This window comes from Sorghum bicolor, chromosome 5 (genome assembly GCF_000003195.3).
Source record: "Sorghum bicolor cultivar BTx623 chromosome 5, Sorghum_bicolor_NCBIv3, whole genome shotgun sequence".
In the NCBI taxonomy this organism is placed as follows: domain Eukaryota; kingdom Viridiplantae; phylum Streptophyta; class Magnoliopsida; order Poales; family Poaceae; genus Sorghum; species Sorghum bicolor.
In genome coordinates, this window is record NC_012874.2 from 64,961,907 (window position 1) to 64,982,349 (window position 20,443).

Sequence of the window (20,443 nt, forward strand, 5' to 3'; positions counted from 1 at the left end):
CTTGAATCAGAATCGTAAATACAAAAGTACCTCAGAACGCAGCTCCGAGCGAGGGAGCCGAATTCAGACGAATACAGCTCCTGAGGAAGCTCCGATAGGCCAGGACTCCTCTAAATCTCTACTCCTCTACTCTATCTCTCTAATCTCTATCTTGATTGCTAGCCTGGATCTCTATATGATACTCTGACTCTTCATCTCTTGATCTAGCCTCCTCCGAGGAGGTCTGGCTCTTTATTTATAGCCCGGTGGGATGGATATGCGCCGTTGGATCAAACCGACGTAGCAAGCGGCCAAGATGGCTCCTCGGAGGCGGTGGAGGAAGACTCCAGAAGGGGGGGCGGCCAACCCTAACCCTAGGGGCCGCCCGATGCAGGGGTGGGGCCGCCTAGCCCCACTTGGTGGCTGCTAGCTCCCTTGTTGCTTCGGGTGTCTTCTCGAGTATTCTTGATCCCTCTGGTGACATCCTTTCATCGCGGATAAGTTTCGTGGCAGATTAGCACTTAAATCCCTCTTTTTAGGCTTTTCTAGATAATTCCCTAGAAAATACACAAATCACCAAAACTCGTGGAAATTGTCAATGATAACCCTGTTCTAGTAAATATTCATATATGGTGGAGAGATAATTGCTAACAAATATTGTGGGTTAACAAGTGTCAACACATGAGTTTGAATGAGGATGAACCGAAGAAGCCTCTCTATCCTAATAGTACTATTCTACCCTTCAAATTTATTTTGTAGCTGGTTCTTCGCCTAGTAATACTTGGTTTCGGACCACATTTTCAGTTCATTTTAATTGGTTCCCCTCATTCATTTCGAGCACTCAAGTACAAATAAATCTGTTGTTCTTAAGCTACCTCGCAACATTCAAAACAAAATCACCAACCCCCAATTTATGCACAAAATCAAATTCCACTTCATTTGAGTAAAATGTAGACATGTACTGGTGAGGAACAACCAGAATACAACAATGCAGCACCATACAAATACACTAATGTATCTGTAAAGATGCTTATAATCTGGGAAAAACGTTGAGATGCAAAACTAGCAAATCATGAAACATCCCGCATGTAAAGATCTATGTTTACGAAGACTTTAAAGTAATGTTCCATAGGAAGATTTGGTTAAGTATATAGTAGTAACTGGCAACATCTAAATCGATAAATGTCCATATGGAACCTGGACCCGCACATTAGATTTACTGCCCAACAAGTTATCCATAAAAAAAACAAACAAACAATGAGAGATGGAGCCGACGCAGGCTAATCCAATCCTTAGCTCGAGAGGATCCATCCGACAGAGAAGGTGCCACAGAACACCTAATACCTAGATGTCATAATACAACTATTTGGTATGGCAAACTAAATCGACTTATTAATTTACCAATCAAAGTTACCTAGAGAATACATCTAAGATTAATGGTCACAACTATTTTGAATATAGAAGTCACTAATAGCAGTTGTCCAGATAAAAAGAAGCAATTATTCTGAATAACAAAAGTACAACAGCTTCTGCAAGCATCCTCCACTAGCTAGAAAAAGGATGGTTGAATCCAGATAGGAGATGGCCAATTCAGCCAAGGATAAATAGTCTGTGAGACATCAACAAGCTTCGACATGCTTCGCTCTGCCAAACTCCAAATACCAATTTCTCTCCGGTTATGCTTCCAGAAATTAATATACTCCATGGAGTCGTCAGTCATGTAGGCACAATTCGGCTTTAACCCAGGGAAATCCTTCACCGGTAGACACATAGAACCATTGTAGCCAAGAAACAATGCATACTCCGGCAGGCTCTTGATCAGCTCCACCCTGCGTCCATGGAGGTCAACCTTGTACAGCTGCATCTCAATGGTGTTGAGCTCCAAACATGGGTCCGGACCCCCTATGCTTTCGTCCACCACGTAGTCCGGTGGATACTCTGCCGGTATTTCCGAGTCGACTTCTTCCCTGGACCTCCAAACCTGCAAGATGTCACCGGCCGGTGTCTGAACGAGGTATTTGCTCGCATCGGCAGATTTCGGCACGCTGTCGAGGATCTTACGTGCCACCGGCGAAGGCCCGTTAAGGTCCAAGCTGCACATGGAGGCGTCTAAACCGAGCAGGTAGAACAAGCCATCGGCGGCACTGTACATGGCGTCCCGGTAGCCGTACCTCCACGGGAGACCCGTGTCGTCGTCTCCCGGTGCGACCCAAGTCCACCGGTCGTCGCCGAGCCTGGCGAAGGAGACCTCTCCCAGCGGCATGTGCAGCAGCAGCACGACGCAGCCGCGCCCGGCGGATGGGCCGGCCGACAGCACGACGCGGAAGTACATGCACTCGTACGCGTCGTCCATCTCCAGGATGGTCGGCTTGGTGTTCACCTCGCCCCGGTGCGTGATGTAATTGTACTCCAACAGGTTCTCGTAGACGAGGTACGCGGGGTCGCCATCCTCGTCCGTGCCGCTCTCGACGTGGTGGAGCGCGGTGATGGGCGGGAGCGCGACCTGGGCGCCGGTGACGGGGTTGAGAAGGTGCAGGTTGGAGGCCTCGTCGGCGGTGACGAGCCAGCCGTGGCCGGAGCCCAGCAGGGGCCGGCGGGCGAGCGGGGCCCGCGGGGAGGGGATCCGCAGCGTGGCGCCGGTGGACGGGCAGTGGAGCGCGGCGGCGCCGGGGCTGAGGGCGTCGGGCGCGTAGAGCAGGCAGGGGGGCTGCTTCGGCGACGGGACGCGGAGCCGTCGGAACGCGGCGTACGCCGAGTTCCAGGAGGCGCAGACGGCGCCGGAGCGGACGGCATCGTCGACGTGCAGCGCCCGCAGGACGCTGACCAGCAGGTCCTCCGGCAAGCGGGACCAATCACGGGTGTCGCCGGCGATAGGCCCCGAGTCGGATCCGAATCTGGATCCGTTTGCTGTCGCCGGTTTCATATCGACGCACCAGGCGGCGGCGGCGGCGCGGGTCGGTGAAAAATGATTTTTTTTTTCCGCTCTCACGGGAACTGATTTGTAGCTCTGTTCCTCACTTCCTCGCCGCGCGACTCTGTTTTAGCTAGGCGCAATGTCAAACGCGCCGTCAAATCAAAAACCGATGCGGTTTACCACGGCAAAAAGCAATTTTGTATTTAGGGATTTTCTAGGTTAAAAGGTTTTGGGTTGGGCCTTGTTTACTTCTAAAAAATTTTGCAAAATAGGAATAGTAGCACTTTCGTTTGTATTTGACAAATATTGTCCAATTATAGACTAACTAGGCTCAAAAGATTCGTCTCGTCAATTCCGATCAAACTGTGTAATTAGTTTTAATTTTCATTTATATTAAATACTTTATGCGTACGTCTAAAGATTCGATATGACGGGGAATCAAAATTTTTCAGGAACTAAACAAGGCCTTGCTGTATTTTTATTCTTATTTGATAATTATTATCAAAAAACTCATCTTATAAATTATAGGTGTAATTAGTTATTTTTTATTAGTATTTAATGTTTTATATAGGTGCCACAAGATTCGATATAATAAAGAATCTTTAAAAGGTTTTTGATTTAAGCTTAACAAAACCTTACTGCGTGTTAATCGATCAAAATTGAGATTCTATATTTCGCTTCGGTTCCGGGTTCGGATTGGGAAAAAAAATCATGTCAAAACTTTTAGCAGAGTCCGAGCCCGTAGTACTAGTTGTGTTAGGTTACTAGTCTTGTAAGGTTATTTATTAAACTTTTTCGTTTATTTATTGCATTATTTTTGGTTGAGTCGGATCACATTGAGAATTGACGCGGTTTTGTTTCCCAAATTTTTTTATAAAATTTTTCAGATTTCTCCTCATATCAAATCTTGCGCAACATGTATAGAACATTAAATATAAATAAAAAATAACTAATTATATAGTTTGTCTGTAATCTGCGAGATGAATCTTTTGAGGCTACTTAGTTTATGATTAGACAATATTTGTCAAATACAAACAAAAGTGCTACGGTGTCGATTTGGAAAAAAAAATATTTGAAACTAAACAAGGTCTTAGTTTCTCCCCCTTAAAGTTTACCACAAGCCTTGTTTAGTTTACCCCAAAATCCAAAAACTTTTCAAGATTTCTATCATAGTGAATCTTGCAGCAAATGCATAGAACATTAAATATAGATAAAAAATAATTAATTGCACAATTTACCTATAATTTGCTAGATAAATCTTTTGAGCCTAGTTAGTCCATGGTTAGACAATAATTGCCAAATAAAAACAAAAGTGCTACAACATCCAAAATTTTTTAACCTCCTCAATTAAACAAGGCCTTATAATATCGGATGTTTGAACATATGTATGGAATATTAAATTATAGATTAAAAATAACTTATTGCACCAGTTGTAATTAATTTATGAGGTGAATTTTTTAAACCTAATTAGACATGATATGACAATATGGTGCTACAGTAAACATGTGCTAATGATGAATTAATTGGGCTTAATAAATTTATCTCACGGAATACTGAGAAGGACTTCTATAATTTGTTTTATTATTATCCGAGCACTCAATGTAATACCCCACGTGACATCTGATGTGACACTCCTAAACTTTAGTCCTTGGATTTAAATACCCCATGAAGTTAGGTTGTTCTGTTGTCAAATGGCCCACAATTAAGGCCTATTTAGGAGAGTTTAGATACATCATGGAGCAACTCCATCATAGAGCTAGATACTAATATGTTTAAAAGAGCACAGTTGTGGATCTGGACCTTAGCAGCCTAGGAACGGGAACATGACCAAGTTCCCGTTCCCATGTTCCATGTTTTGAAAATATCTACATCCCGGAAACGTGAATGTTCTCATTTCCATGTTATAAATTGATACCCCAAGTTCGCATTCTCGTCATTGTTTCGAAAACTGATACGGAAACATGGTTGCTATGATCTAAACTTATACGTGATTTTAAAATATTACCTAGGGGCCAAATTGACAAACATGTCATCTTTCTTGAGCCATAGGGTCACGGTCTAGCATACACGATTGGGCTTGGAGGTCTTTTGCATAGCGGGGAGCCAGGCGTGCGTCGCTTGGCCAATGGGGCTCCTCGCATGAAGGAGCACGCCCAGTCAAGGGAGCTCCTCCATACAACTAGGGACAGATCGAGGTGCGGAGGGCTCGAGGCCTCGGCTTACTCATGCCGACTGCCAGGCCACGTCGCTAGCCATCAGGAGCCGAGAAAGGTGGAGGTCGCAAGGGATGCAAGCAGTGGCGCGTGCGTAGAAAAATAATGAAGCGTCAGCAAAATAGAATGAACAAGTAAGTTCTTTACAAGTGGTAGTGGTGGTTAATTTTCTCCAGCCCACAAATCTTATTGTTTTCAAAGCACCCTTTGAGGTGCTCCAGCATTTGCCAGATCAGAGGGCAAATCCATGGATTAAATGGAGTTTCCCTATGGTCATTCTGTGCGGATCTAGAAGTAGTTGGCATGGAAAAGTAGATCTGGAGCTGCTGGGGTGCTCCTAAGGGCTTGTTTGGCAGAGCTTCTTTCCGGCTCTGTCTCTGGCTTCTCCACAGAAGCCCTACCAAATGTTTTTCTAGAGAAGCCGTTTTAAGTAAAAAGTAGAGAGCCGAAACCGTTTTGGCGAAGCCACAAAGAGCCCCTCGTGAGGAGCCCTACCACACAGGCCCTAAACAAGGCCTCAGTTCTACCTTGAGTTTGAACTTTAACTTTGCTATCCTAAGCCCTTCTTGTTTTTATACACTACTAATGCCCTGACAAAGCATGCACACATGATATACCTCTATAAGCACGTCCCAAATCTTCTTGTTTTTATACACTACTAATGCCCTCACAAAGCATGCACACATCATATATATCCACTCCTCTTCTTCTCAAGCACCCCCCTCCTTCTCTGTACACACTGCTCCTCTCTCTCGCATGGAGGTGGTCCCTCTCCCCCCCGATGGCATGGATGCGCGACCCTCCTTCCTCTCCATGGAGGGAACGCTGCTGCTTTCCCTCCCAGCAGCGGGAACGCAGTCCCTCTCCCTCTCGACGGCATGCACACACGACCCCTATATGTCCAACCACATGTTTAGAAAAGTTGTATGTTCTTTATCGGTTACAGTCTTCTTGTCAGTTCTGAAGGTGTTGATATAGTTGGACCAGCTCTCAGATCTTACACTTTCTAGTCTTCCAAAAGGCTTCACTAATAAATTGAAAGGATTGATTTGTCCTATGATATTGAGACCGGTCAGCATATGGACATCGGCTAAAGTAGGGGACATTAGGCCTTGTCTGAAGAAGAAGAAAACATTGTAGGTGTTGGACCAGAAAAAACATGCAGCTTTGAGCATGTGCTCATTCTTCTTGATGTTAGAGAGGGACAAAGAGATGCACTGATCCAGATTACGAGTCACCTAGTCTGGTCTTTTCTTGGCTACTACCTTAGTCAACCAATTCCTCCGACCCGAAATGATTGATGGCCAGTTCCTCATAGAAGATTTCTTGTCCCAAAGATTTGGGTTCATGGAGGAGTGCTTGAATGGGATTCTGCTGGTCTCGACAATGATTATCTTGCTTGGGTCCAAATTACCCATGGGGCCTAGAAAGATCTTTGTTGATTGTCTTCAGGGAGAACAAAAATTTGGTTTTTGGAGATTCTAAAGATTAAGCATAAGTAAGAAAATGTCAATGGAGCAAAGAAATCAGATGAAGACAAAGGAGGAAAATCACCTCAGAGATGTTGTCGATTGAAGCCATTGAGTCGAAGAAGTCGCCGAATTTGAGTTTGCTCAGGAGGTGTCAGGGGCGGATTCACGGCCCGGGCTGCCTGGGCTACAGCCCGGGGCGAGGCCCATTAGCTCTGGGAATAAGTTTGACAAAAAACATGTAAAAAGGCTTGGCAGCCCATTAGCCCCCGAATACAGCCCAATAATTCTTTTCTTCAGCCCTGGCCGACGGAAGGCAGGCAGGCAGCAGCCAGCAAATGCATATGAGTTGCCGTGACTCTGGACCTGCTTCGACTCGTTAGCCTCGCCGTCTTCGTGCCTCGCTCCCTGCGCTGCGACTCGTCGACTCCCTCTCGGCTCTCGCAAAGTCACGATCGCGAGTCACCGGCGGCCCGGCGCGAGTGGCCAGCTTCACCCGGTCACCCCCCGTCACCCTGCGACCTCGCCGAGACGCCGAGTCGCCGACAGTGCCGGTCTGCCGGACGGCCAGATCGGCAGATCGCAGCCACTCAGCTCCTGCAACTGCAGGTGAGATTTGAGAAGCAATTTTTTTTTTTGAGCTGCAGCCTGCAGGTGACCCTAATTATATATTGTTTGCTACATACATAACTTTTATTTCTTAATTCATCAATTAGATAGTGGTGCACTGGTGCAGTTTTTTATCAATTATATTTGATCAACTCCTAAGATAAAATTCATTGTCAAGTTACCCTGCAGTGGTGCTATTTTTATCAATTTTATTTTTTATCAATTAGATACTAATTTCATATGAAAAATCCATTGTCTTAGGATGGAAAGATACTACGCTAAGAAAGATGCATCAAATAGAAATATTAGAAATGAAGAAAATTAGCTTGAGCAGAAATGACCAAGGGTTGAACTTGATTTGAGAGATATAGTTCATGATCCAGGAAATAGAAAGGCAATTGATGAGTTTCATCATGACATTAGGGATGAGGCTAGGAGAGCGTATCTACAGAAAGATCCATATAGGCCGGCTGGTCATAAGTTTCCAAAAACAAAAGTCAATGATAAAGGTCAACCAAGAGGATTTGTTGGATCATGGTTTGATCAATTTGATTGGTTAGAGTACAGTGTAGCTAAGGATGCAGCCTATTGCTTTTATTGCTATCTCTTTAAACCACAACAAACTGGGTTTCATAGTAATGATACATTCACTAGAGTTGGGTTTAGAAATTGGAAGAATGCAAAGGATTCTTTCAAGGAGCATGCTCAATCAATTGATGGCTTTCATAATAATGCAAGGAAGCGTGCACTTGATTTCATAAATCAGAGACAAAGTGTTGAACATGTGTGGACTGTGACAAGTGCAGCAGAAGAGGAAGCATATAAAGCTCGTTTAACATTGCATTGCTAGATTTTTGTTATCTGGATTGATAACAAAAATGGAGTCATTTGAATTTGTGTTCATATTACATCTTATGATTAGAGTATTGGGATTGAGTCAAGAACTTTCACAATGTTTGCAAAGGAAAAATCAGAACATTGTTCGTGCAATAGGATTGATTGGTTCTGTGATGAGAAATATGAATGCCATGAGGGAAAATGGTTGGGATGATCTTTTTGAAGAGGTAAAAAGCTTTTGTGTCCAAAAGAAGATAGACATTCCTAATATGGAAGATATGATACCAGTTAGAGGCCGCTCCAAATTCCGTGGTGCCAAATTAGTGACACACTACCATCATTTTCATCATGGGATTTTCATTGTTGTAATTGATCAGATTCTTTGTGAGTTAAACAATCGGTTTCCAGAAAGGTCAACTGAACTCTTAAGATGTGTTGCTTGTCTTGATCCGAATGGTTCTTTTGCTAACTTTGAGATAGAGAAATTAGTTGAGCTTGCTAAGATCTATAAAGATGACTTCAGTGATTATGATTGTGAAAAGCTAAGGGGTGACCTTCTGGTATTTATTGATGAAGTAAGAAATGATAAAGATTTTGGCACTTGTACTGATCTTGGTAACCTTGCTGAGAAGATGGTTCAAAGTGATAGACATACACATTTTCCTTTGGTGTATCGTCTCATTGAACTTGCATTGATTTTGCCAATGGCAACAACAACAGTTGAAAGAGCCTTCTCTGCTATGAATATTATCAAGACCGAACGGAGGAATAAAATGAATGATGATTGGATGAATAATAGCATGATATGCTATATTGAGCGGGATGTGTTTGCATCCGTTGAAGATGAAAATTTTTTGAAGCGCTTTCAAGGCTTCAAAAACCGTAAGATAAATTTGCCACGTGAGGGCACGAGGTGCGTATTGTTTTAGTATATTTTTATTTTATAATTCTATCTCAATATATGAAGTATGACATTTTAAAATTTATGTAGCATTGAGCGTCGTGGTGGTTCAAGTGGTGTGAATTCGTGAAGGCGGAAGACATCAGGCATGAATTTTTTTAGTTATTATGGAAGACTCTTTATATTTGGTACTTTTCTATTCTCATTATGGTTCTATGTATCTTTGAGCACTTTGAATCAATATTAATCTTTGTTATATCTATTAGTGTACTATGTACTGTGGGCAATTTTTTCCCACTATGTTATTTAGCCCCCCCCCCCCCCTTAGATCCGTTTCTGGATCCGCCACTAGGAGGTGTTGAATTACGTCGAGATGTGTGGATCTCTAGGGTTCGAATTTTGTTTGATGACAGCTCTAGAGGGAAGCCCTAATTTTTAAGACCGGCAAACAAGGAGAGACAGAGTAGTAAACGGGGTCATCAATATATCCTTACCATTCATGATTTGGATTCGGATAATTAACAATTTTGGAATAAAAATCAATTTTATCCCAAAATTGGGGGGCATGTGTTGACCCCAAATTTTTTACGAGACAGAGTCTGCTTGTGGGGTCGCTCCATGGAAGGAAAAATGGCTGGTTTGTTGGATCAACTAAACAGAAGCTTGAACGGAGATAGTCGATAAGGGCGTGCCAGGCCATGACAAGTTGAGAAGGAGGACGTGTCAGACTTCATTATAAGGAAAGATTGGAGTCCAAGTTACCTTTTTTGGAGTCTTAATTCGTTGGGACATATGATCTGGATTATAAACACCAAAGGCCTGATCATTGTAAAATAATCCACAATAAAATATAAAACCTTTTTGGCTCCAGCCACAAACCTTAAGAGTAGGAGTAAGAGTAGATCTCGACAAGACCTTCGACAAATCGAGCTGCATCGGTATTTTGACCTTCAATTTGCTTGTAAGTATTATCACAGTTCATATCTAGATAACATGGCTGCATCATTTGATTTCATGTTAAGCTTGATTTGAGCTAGTTATCGGTTTAGATCGTATTTGTAAGGCTGCATTGCTTCAATCCCTTACAAGTAATTGATCTAAGCTATTTATCGGCTCTACCAAATTAGCAATTTGATAGATTCATTAAGTTACCAATATTATTTTGTATTTAAAGACTTATTTATTATAACAATATTTTACCCAATCGAGATCTGACAGATTAGATTGAACTTCAACTCTGTTGTGATGAATTCTAATATAAACATTAATAGTCAAAATAGTCGATCAAGCTTTACTAGCTAGTCTGTCAATCTTGATTGTCACGTGTTGTGCGTTCGAGATATTTATTTGATCATAATTAATTTAGAAATAGAATAAGACTTGTCTTAATATTAGTTGTACTGGCTTCGAACCCCACTGTCAAGTATATTAAGCCAAATTTAAATAGATCTAAATTTGGTTATGACAAAGTGGATAGATCTTATTCGTGCTTTATGGACCCTGTATCGACTAAATAGCCGATCCAGCTATACTTTAATGAATAGTGGATGCGTATAGATTTTGAGTAAGACATTAAATGAACTAGTAATATATGTTGAATTCATTGAAACCCGCTGACCATTAGACCAGGTGAATATGAATTTAATACACTTATTATGAAAATAACTTGTTAAGACCGCATGCCTCTAGACCAGTCTTGATAGGTTATTGTTTATTTAACAAACAAAAGAATAAACATGTGTAAGCTATCACTTTCACATAGGCATCGTATCGACAATTAGTCGATCCAGTTACTCCGTCGTATAATACTATCAAGTTGTTTGCTTTAGAGAACGATTTAAATGAATGAATTGATGAACAATAAGTACCATAATCATTCTATCATTATTAAAGTATTGTTAGGTGTTGACTTTTTAGTCAATTTCGTCTAACCAATGGCTATTGTGAGCCATATATTTTAGAACTGTCTGGCAACAACCAACAGGTTCCATAGTTTGTCATTTGCTTTTCTCCTTGTCAGTTACAAGTCAAATTGACTTTTATGCTGCGGATCTAAATCACTAAACTCAGTTCGTGTGTTGAGGCTCAAGAGGTCAGGAACTCTAGCTTTTAGGCGGTCTTTGAGAGCCTTCGAGTGTGTTACGCGAAGGCCAATTTTTGTGCTAACAGCAGCAACCACTAGGGGCCTATGATTGTTGGGACAACTTCATTCTTCATCAGATATTGAGATTTGTACAAGTAGAAGTTTGTCAAGTGGAACTTTGGAGTTGACTGCTATTTTTTCTGCTAAGGTGTGATTGGATGTTGGAGCATAGGCTTGCCCACAAAAGACATATTTATCCAACCATATGTTTAGAAAAGTTGTATGCTCTTTAATCAACCAGCTTTGAGCATGGGTTCACTTTTCTTGATATCAGAAAGAGAAAGGGAGATGCATTGGTCCGAATTGCGAGTAACCCAGTTTGGTCTCTTCTTATAGCTGCTACTTTAATCAACCAGTTTCTCGAACCCGGGATGATTGATGATCAATTACAGGTCAAATTAACTGGCAAGCCGTAGACCCATATCACCAGATTCAACTCGTGTGTTGAGGCTCAAGAGATCAAGGACTCTAGCTCTTGAACGATCTCTAAGGGCTTTCGAGTGTGTTACACGTGAAGACCATTTTTCGTGCTAACACCATCAAAGTGACCTAAACAAAATTTCTAAGATTAATGGTCACAACTATCAGAATAAAAAATAAGTGAATGCTAGCAATTATTCAGATAAAAAAAGTACTCCAACAATTTTTGCAGGCATCCTCAATCACTAGCTAGAAAAGGGATGGTTGAATCCAGATAGGAGATGGCCAATTCAACCAAGGATAACTAGTTGGTGAGACATCAACAAGCTTCGACATACTTTGTTCTGTCATACTCCAAATACCAATTTCTCGGCGGTTAAGCTTATAGAAACTCACGTACTCTGCGGAGTCGTCAGTAATGTAAGCACAATTCGGCTTTAACCCAGGGAAATCCTTTACCGGTAGACACAAAGAGCCATTGAAGCCAAGAAACAATGCATACTCTGGCAGGCTCTTGATCAGCTCCGCCTTCTGTGTCGATGCAGGTCAACCTTGTACAGCTGCATCCCAATGGTGTTGAGCTCCAGACACGGGTCCATGCCCCTTTCGCCGTCGTCCACATAGTCTGGTGGAAAGTGCACTGGCGTCGACGAGTCCATGTAGTCCTTGGTCCTCCAAACTTGCAGGATGTCACCGGCCGGCGTCTCGACTAGGTATTTGGTCTGGTTGGCTGACTTCGGCAAGCAGTTGAGGACCATACGTGTCACCGGCGAAGGACCATTAACGTCCAAGCTGTGCATGGAGGCATGTAACCGGAGCAGGTAAAACAAGCCATTGACGGCACTGTACATGGCGTCACGGTAGCCGAACATGGACGGGAGATCCTTGTCGTCGTCGTCGACGGGTGCGACCCAAGTCCACCGGTCGTCGCCGAGCCTGGCGAAGGAGACCTCGCCATTAGGCATGTGCAGGAGCAGCACGACGCAGGCACGGCCGGCGGACGGGCTGGCCGAGAGCACGACGCGGTAGTACATGAACTCGTAAGCCCGGTCCACCTCCAGGATGGTCGGCTCCGTGTCCACCTCGAACCGGCGGTTGCTGGAATTGGACACACGAAAATTCTCGTAGACGAGGTATGCTGGGTCGCCCTGCTCGTCCGTGCCCCTCTCGACGTGGTGGAGCGCGGTGATGGGCGGCAGCGCGACGTGGTCGCCGGTGACGGGGTTGAGGAGGTGCAGGTTGGAGGCCTCGTCGGCGGTGACCAGCCAGCCGTGGCCGGAGCCCAGCAGGGACCAGCGGGCGAGTGGGGACAGAGGGAAGGGGATCTGCAGCGTGGCGCCGGTGGACGGGCAGTGGAGCGCGGCGGCGCCGGGGCCGAGGGCGTCGGAAGCGTAGAGCAGGCAGGGGGGCTGCCTCGGCGACGGGAGGCGCAGCCGCCGGAACGCGGCGTACGCCGTGTTCCAGGAGGTGCAGACGGCGCCGGAGCGGATGGCGTCGCGGACGTGAAGCTCTCGCAGGACGCTGACGAGCAGGTCCTCCGGCAAGCGCGACCAGTCACGGCCGGTGCCGGCGATACGCCCCGAGCCGGAGCCGGATTCGCATCCCTTGTCTGTCGCCGGGTCTATAAGTTTTTATGTTGTGGGATGGGATTATGGGAAGCAGGGTACGCGCCAGCGCCGCGCCGCGCCGCGCCGCCGATTTATAATTGCAGCCTACCGCCCGCGACCAGACTCGCTCCCACGAATTGGAAACTGAAGCGGTTTGCCAATGGAAAAAGCCATGTCGTAACTATTCTGGACTGACAGATGGCTTGATGGTTGGACTGTCAAGGAGATGGCACCTGCGATCTTTGCATCGGTGGGATCATGGAAAAGAGGAGCTACTGTGGCCGAAGCCCTACACAATCACAATTGGGTGCGTCACATCACTGGACGCTCTCAGCAGACCATGCTTACACCGCGGCATCTGCTTACGGTGCAATGTTCCTAGGTTCTTCAATGCCACTGGGCGCCAAACAAATTTTGAATACTGTTGCCCCGCCGAAGGTGCGCTTCTTCTTTTGACTTGTCTTGCATGGCCGATGTTGGACAGCCGACAGAAGATTTCGGCATGGGTTGCAAGCTTCGCCACATGCATCATCTGCGATCAAGAGATTGAGACGATAGACCACGTCCTCCTCGGCTGCTGCTTATGTCGGGAAGTTTGGGAACCATGGCTAAGGAAGCTTCATGTCCATGGTGTGATCGTGCTGCGAGAAGAGCCAACTATGGAGTGGTGGACTCGCTGCAGAAAGCTTGTCCCGAAGCCTGCTCGCCGTGGGTTTAATCCCTTGTTCTTTCTCATCGATGGAGGATTTGGAAGGAGAGGAATGCGAGGACATTCGGTGGAGCTGCAGCTTTGCCGACCCGGATACAGGCGGTGATCTAGGAGGAAGTTCTGGCATGGTGTTTGGTGGGCTACAGGCAGCTGTCGGCAGCTGTCGCGTCCCTCTAGTTGTGCTGCCTGCGTCGCATTTAATCTGCTGTTTTTCTGTAATCACAACCACGTGTCTACTGCTTTCGGAGTTTTGGTAACCGGGGATTACCGCTACTCCAATGCTTTTGTAACAAAACTCTGTCCTGCTTAATGAAAAACATGCTTAGGCATGATCGCTAAAAATATCGTATGTATAGATAGATATCTAGATAGCACAAAGGTCTATTTTTTTTGGCCCAGCACGAACACGTCCTGACCCACGGGCCTAGGCTGGCCTAGCATGCCGTGCCTGGCCTGGCTTAGGATGGCTCAGCACGTCGTGCCCGGCTAAGTTGGATGGGTGGCCCGATGCTCCGTGCCCGGCCTAGCACAGGTCATGCTTTTTATCGAGCCTGTGTCGGGCAAGGCTGGGTGGCCTGATTGGCCATCTATAATAGTATGTATTATTACTCTCTTGTCTTATAGATAAATAAAATTTTAAACAATGATGTTACTATTGTCAAACATACTTCATGGGTTTTATAAATTATATTAGGTCATGCCTTCGAATCTGTGCAATGGTGCTACATAGGCATCACATGGCGGCTTCTACGACAGTGTCGTAGCCTATTGTTATGCTCAAGGATGGCCATACTGTAACCTTGAGGCATCAAATGAGTTAGGTGGTAGGCTACTTTTGGCGTGTGGGTAGTAGATGGGGGTGTTGTGGAGGTGCTGGCGAAAACTTTAACGGTGATCTTGCCGGTTGGACATTGGCAACCCCTTCTTATGCATTTTCTCTTCATGAAGATATAGTCATGGCATTACCATAGTCCTCCATATATTCTAATCTTCGGGTAAAATTCTTGCCTTGGTGAGGCGGATGACATCAGCGACCTTCATTTTTCCTTCTTGGAGGCTTGGCCTCAGAGGTCTATCTTCACACAAAGTCGACTGCAAGTTTTAATTAATGTTGCAGTTGAGTAAGAGTAGGGACTTAGTTCTATTCCTTCATTAGACATGCGATATGAAGAGGTGCTACGCAAGGACAAAATATATAGGTTTGAAGCTTAGTCTTTTTTAGATTTTTTTTAAGTCTTTAGGCTCTGTTTCTTGCTTTATGCCTCTATAAGTTTCTGAGTCTTCGGACCTAAGAGCTCGTATAATTTTGGCTCTATATATCCTATGTGGATATAGAGGCTAGATTCTATATATCTTTTGTTTGTAGATATAACTATAAGTTATTCTGTTTTTTCTAAATATATTATTTTTGTTATATATCTAGATATATAATAAAAGTTACATATATCTAAAAAGATAAGAAGAATGACTTATAATTTAGAATAGAGAGAATACTAAATAAGTATAATTAGATTTATCATTAATCATATATTCAAGTAGCATATGTGATATTATTTCTTACAAACTAAATTTAAGATAGTTTGATTTTGACCAAATCCAAAATTAAATCCTTTTGGGATAGGGCTTTGAAACTAGGTTAACATTTCATTTTCGGATAATATGATTATTGATGTGCCCACAATGATAACTAAGGGCATTAGTATGTTCGTTCTGTAATGTAGTGCATTCAAGTTTTAAGAAAATATACTCAAATATAAGGGATTCTAGAGGATAAAAATAATTTTGCATCAAATATAGTTTCACAAATTTGGTAGGTATTATACTGCTACTTCCTATTTATGAACCGATCACTTATCATTTAAAGAATAGTGTGCAAATCCTGAAATAAATTTAGAAGAATGTGAATGGTCCTATCAAGTTGAGGATTTAAATTTGAATGGAAATGTTCCAACACAACTATCCTAACCAACTAAGGTAAAATTTTAACTAAAACGACATGTCATTTGATGAGAAGACAGTACTACAATTTTGCTATGCCCTTTGATTAGAACATCTTCCATAGTTCTCAAAACCCACTCTCAATCTTTAATTTTTGGCAATATTAAAAAAACCCTCTCCAATAACTTCTTATCTCAACTCTCAATCTTCCCATATTTGGACAACTCAATCGACTAAAACCACATGTCATTTGATGAGAAGACAACACTACAATTTTGATATACCCATTCGTAAGTGTATCTTCAATACTTCTCAAAACTCACTCTCAATCTTGATTTTTGGCAAGACTAGAAACAAAACTCTTCAATAACTTCATATCCTAACTCTCAATCTTCCAATAATTGAAAAACTCGATTTATTAGTGTGTTATGCTGTAGAGGTGACTCCCAATCCGCATTGGTGCGACTTCTCTCATGTTTCTTCTTTCTCGAGCTAAAGAAAGAAGCCAGCCCCACGATGGAGTGTGGCCAGCCCTCACTGCGTGGGCTGACATAGCGTTGTCTGTCCTCCATCACCACCCGCTCCCGCCCCTCGCCACACATGCCGCCAAGAATCCCTACAATACCTCTTTGTGGAGTGCCCTTTTGCCATGTCTTGTTGGAATATTCTCGGACTAGCACAACTGATTTAGGGCAATTTGCTAGACACAATTCCTCTCTTCAGGTCACATATTAACAAGCCTTTCTTCATCGAGATAATTATTACAATGTTATGGAGAATCTGGACTACTAGAAATGATGCAATCTTCAGAAACCGCAGTCATTCTTTGCAAGCTGTCAAGTTCATCTTCAAAAAGGAATTAGCATGGGTTAACCTCAAGGCTAAGAAGGCTGTTAGTTCCCAGTTGCAGTTATGGCAAGCTAGACAACTTTGTGTAATTTGGTTGATTTTCTTTCTTACATTCTTCGTCTCCTGATTTGTATTCTCTAGGAACTATAATTTGATTTTAATAAATTCACAGTAGGGGGCAACCCCTTCTGTTTCCCTAAAAAAACAACAACTTGATCAACACACAATTTCCTGATGCGGCCATCCTCTCAAATGTAGGTTGTCTGTTGTCACAAATCCTTTAGGCCTTGTTTGAATGTTGTCGTATTCACCTGAGTCCACATGTGTTGAAGTGGATTAGGGTGGAATTTAGTTCAACTTACACTCCAACCCACCCAAACACATGTGGATTGATGTGAATCCGACTACATCCAAACAAGCCCTTATATGAAAATTTTGGTCGGTATCTCTCATGGATCCCTTGAATTGAATCCGGTAAGCTGAGTGCATGGAATACTCACCTTCTAGTCCATTTTTTCAAAATTTGGACTCATGCACCTCGAACATTACGTCTATCAGACTTCCCCTGAGACTGTTTTTAGTTTTCTTCACTTCAGCCTCTGACTAGCCTACTAAATAATCTCACTTTGGATTGACAATACAACTATTTGGTATGGCAAAACAAATTAATTATTAATTTACCATCAAGCTATCTAAACAAAAATTTAAATATTAAATGGTCACAACTATTTGAAGAAAAAAAGTTAACAATAGCAATTATTCAGATAAAAGTCCAACAGCTTTTGCAAGCCTCCTCCACAAGTAGTAGCTAGAAAAAGGATGGTTGAATCCAGATAGGAGATGGCCAATTCAACCAAGGATAAGTAGTTGGTGAGACGTCAACAAGCTTCGACATACCTTGCTCTGCCATACTCCAAATACAAATTTCTCGCCGGTTAAGCTTCCAGAAATTCACATACTCTACTGAGTCGTCGGTCATGTAAGCACAGTTCGGCTTTAACCCAGGGAAATCCTTTACCGGTAGACACAAAGAGCCATTGAAGCCAAGAAACAATGCATACTCTGGCAGGCTCTTGATCAGCTCCGCTCTCTGTCGGCGCAGGTCAACCTTGTACAGCTGCATCTCAATGGTGTTGAGCTCCAGACACGGGTCCATGCCCCTTTCGCCGTCGTCCACATAGTCTGGTGGAAAGTGCACCGGCGTCGACGAGTCCATGTAGTCCTTGGTCCTCCAAACTTGCAGGATGTCGCCGGCCGGCGTCTGAACGAGGTATTTGGTCGGGTTGACAGACTTCGGCAAGTAGTCGAGGACCTTACGTGCCACCGGCGAAGGCCCGTTGAGGTCCAAGCTGCACATGAAGGCGTCTAATCGGAGCAGGTAGAACAAGCCGTCGGCGGCACTGTACATGGCGTCGCGGTAGCCGAACCTCGACGGGAGACCCGTGTCGTCGTCGTCATCGTCGTCGTCGTTGACGGGTGCGACCCAAGTCCACCGGTCGTCGCCGAGCCTGGCAAAGGAGACCTCGCCATTAGGCATGTGCAGGAGCAGCACGACGCAGGCACGGCCGGCGGACGGGCTGGCCGAGAGCACGACGCGGTAGTACATGAACTCGTGCGCCCGGTCCATCTCCAGGATGGTCGGCTCCGCGTCCAGCTCGAACCGTCGCGTGCTGTACCTGTACTCCACAAGATTCTCGTAGACGAGGTATGCCGGGTCGCCCTGCTCGTCCGCGCCGCGCTCGACGTGGTGGAGCGCGGTGATGGGCGGCAGCGCGACGTGGTCGCCGGTGACGGGGTTGAGGAGGTGCAGGTCGGAGGCCTCGTCGGCGGTGACCAGCCAGCCGTGGCCGGAGCCCAGCAGGGGCCGGCGGGGTAGCGGGGCCAGAGGGAAGGGGATCCGCAGCGTGGCGCCGGTGGACGGGCAGTGGAGCGCGGCGGCGCCGGGGTCGACGGCGTCGGAAGCGTAGAGCAGGCAGGGGGGCTGCCTCGGCGACGGGAGGCGGAGCCGACGGAACGCGACGTATGCCGCGTGCCAGGATGCGCAGACGGCGCCCGAGCGGATGGCGTCGGCGACGTGCAGCGCTCCAAGGACGCTTACCACCAGGTCCTCCAGCAAGCGCGACCAGTCGCGGCCGGCAACGGTGTCGGCGACAAGGCCGGATCCGGATCTGCTGTCCGTTGCTTGTTCCATTGTGACGTCCGCGTCGTCGGCACTCGGCAGCCTCTTCTTCGTCCGGTGGGGGAAAAAATTGGAATTTTGCACAACAGGAGTCTCGCTCTTGCCACGAAATTTCACAACAGGAGTCCGGGTATGTGCCACGCCTCTTCTTCTGTCGTACAGTACGTTTTTGTAGCGGACGAAGGGTTCGTCATCTCCAACTGTACAAAAAAAAACCAAAAAACCAATTCTTTTTTCCGGAAATGATTCTTTCTGCACAAGCTGGATCGAGTCTCTCAGCACGCACAGTGTCTCCGCCATCCGATGTGCCCTGCAGCCTGCCGCGGCCGTCCGCTGCGGCTACGGCTACGCCCGACCATGCTCGTGCCGCCACCGCACCTGCACCCATGACCTTCTTCTCCAACCTAGGCCTCCCTCGCTGTAGAAGAAGTGTGCTAGGATTCTGTCGAGCCACGCATCCATTGTTCCTAACTCCAACGGGCTGAGAAGGGGCCCCATAAGGGGGTGGAAGGCTAGCTAGACGGTGGGGACAGTGGCTGGGGGGAGCTAGCAGCGGCAACGGTGGCTGGGCCAGGTTAGCAAGGCACCACGGCTAGAGTTTGCCAGAGTTGACCAGAGTTTCTCATGACGGCATCCGCATGCGGGTGGGGCCGAGGTGGAGAAGGGAGAAGGAGGAGGTCGCCGCCAGCGATAGGGTCTCTGTGGCCTCTGTGGCCAGTTGGGAGCTCTTCACACCACGGTGGCGATGGGTCGCAGGACGCGTGACTAGCTATGTGGTTCTTCTACTTTGCAGGATGTTGGATGTTGGTTTAGCACACCATGTTGGATGTTTGATGTTGGTTTTGCACACTTAGTATGATTTGTTGGATGATGGACTTGTTGAACTCATTTATTATGGTTTATGTGTGCTATATATGTGGATTTGTGTGATATATATGTGGATCTATGTGAATTCTAGTTATATAATCATATTTGTGATACAAAATAAAAAAAACAGGCTAAAATTTTACTTATTCCAGCTTTGTAAAGAGCCCTTTGCCACCTGCCAAAAGAAGCAGTCGGCAAAGAGCCCTTTGCCACCTGCCAAAAAAAGCAGTCGGCAAAGAGCCCTTTGCCACCTGCCAAAAAAAGCAGTCGGCAAAGAAATTCTATTATAAAAAAAATAAGAAAAGCCTTTGCCGACTTCTTTTGGCAGTCAGCAAAGGGGATGCGCTCCATCATCTCACGCCGGCGTTCGTTCCCTTTGCCGACTACCATATTGGCAGGTGGCAAAGGCTTTGCCGACTGCTTTTCTCTTGGCAGGTGGCAAAGGTTTCTTTGCCGACGAATTCTTTGCCACGTGTTCTTTGCCGACTGCCACGTGTAAAGCAGTCGGCAAAGCCTTTGCCACCTGTTTTAGGGCCTTTGCCGACTGCTTTTGGCAGTCGGCAAAGAACAGAATTCCAGTAGTGTTAGGCAAGGCACCACGGCTAGAGTTTGCCAGAGTTGACCAGAGTTTGTCATGACCGCATCCGCATGCGGGTGGGGCCGAGGTGGAGAAGGGAGAAGGAGGAGGTCGCCGCCAGCGATAGGGTCTCGCTGGAGTTCCATGGCCACAAGCCTGGCCATGAAGCTCTGACAAGACCCTACTATCGACGGTGGGGTAGTGGACGCTAGTGCGGTGAGAGGTGGTGGAG

The 20,443-nt window shown here is 45.4% G+C and overlaps 2 protein-coding genes across 2 annotated transcripts; both read right to left on the reverse strand.

Annotated features, from left to right (window-relative positions):
• On the reverse strand, window positions 1,255-2,930 carry LOC8071994. The gene has a single exon (XM_002450993.2). It carries the CDS (start codon window positions 2,900-2,902, stop codon window positions 1,529-1,531), a length of 1,374 nt encoding a protein of 457 aa, XP_002451038.1. The 5' UTR covers window positions 2,903-2,930; the 3' UTR covers window positions 1,255-1,528.
• LOC8062685 lies at window positions 12,004-19,067 on the reverse strand. Its single transcript, XM_002450994.2, has 2 exons — window positions 17,486-19,067; window positions 12,004-13,106 (listed from the first exon to the last, which is right to left on the reverse strand). Exons 1-2 carry the CDS (start codon window positions 19,065-19,067, stop codon window positions 12,004-12,006), a joined length of 2,685 nt encoding a protein of 894 aa, XP_002451039.2.

Excerpts from the sequence above, each read along its gene's own strand:
- LOC8062685 (XM_002450994.2), bottom strand. The coding sequence starts at position 19,067 with ATGGCGGAGACACTGTGCGTGCTGAGAGACTCGATCCAGCTTGTGCAG. Across the intron at positions 13,107-17,485 it reads TTGGAGTATGGCAGAGCAAG|ACCCGGCGACAGACAAGGGA; the intron begins GTATGTCGAAGC and ends AAAAACTTATAG.
- LOC8071994 (XM_002450993.2), bottom strand. The coding sequence starts at position 2,902 with ATGAAACCGGCGACAGCAAACGGATCCAGATTCGGATCCGACTCGGGG.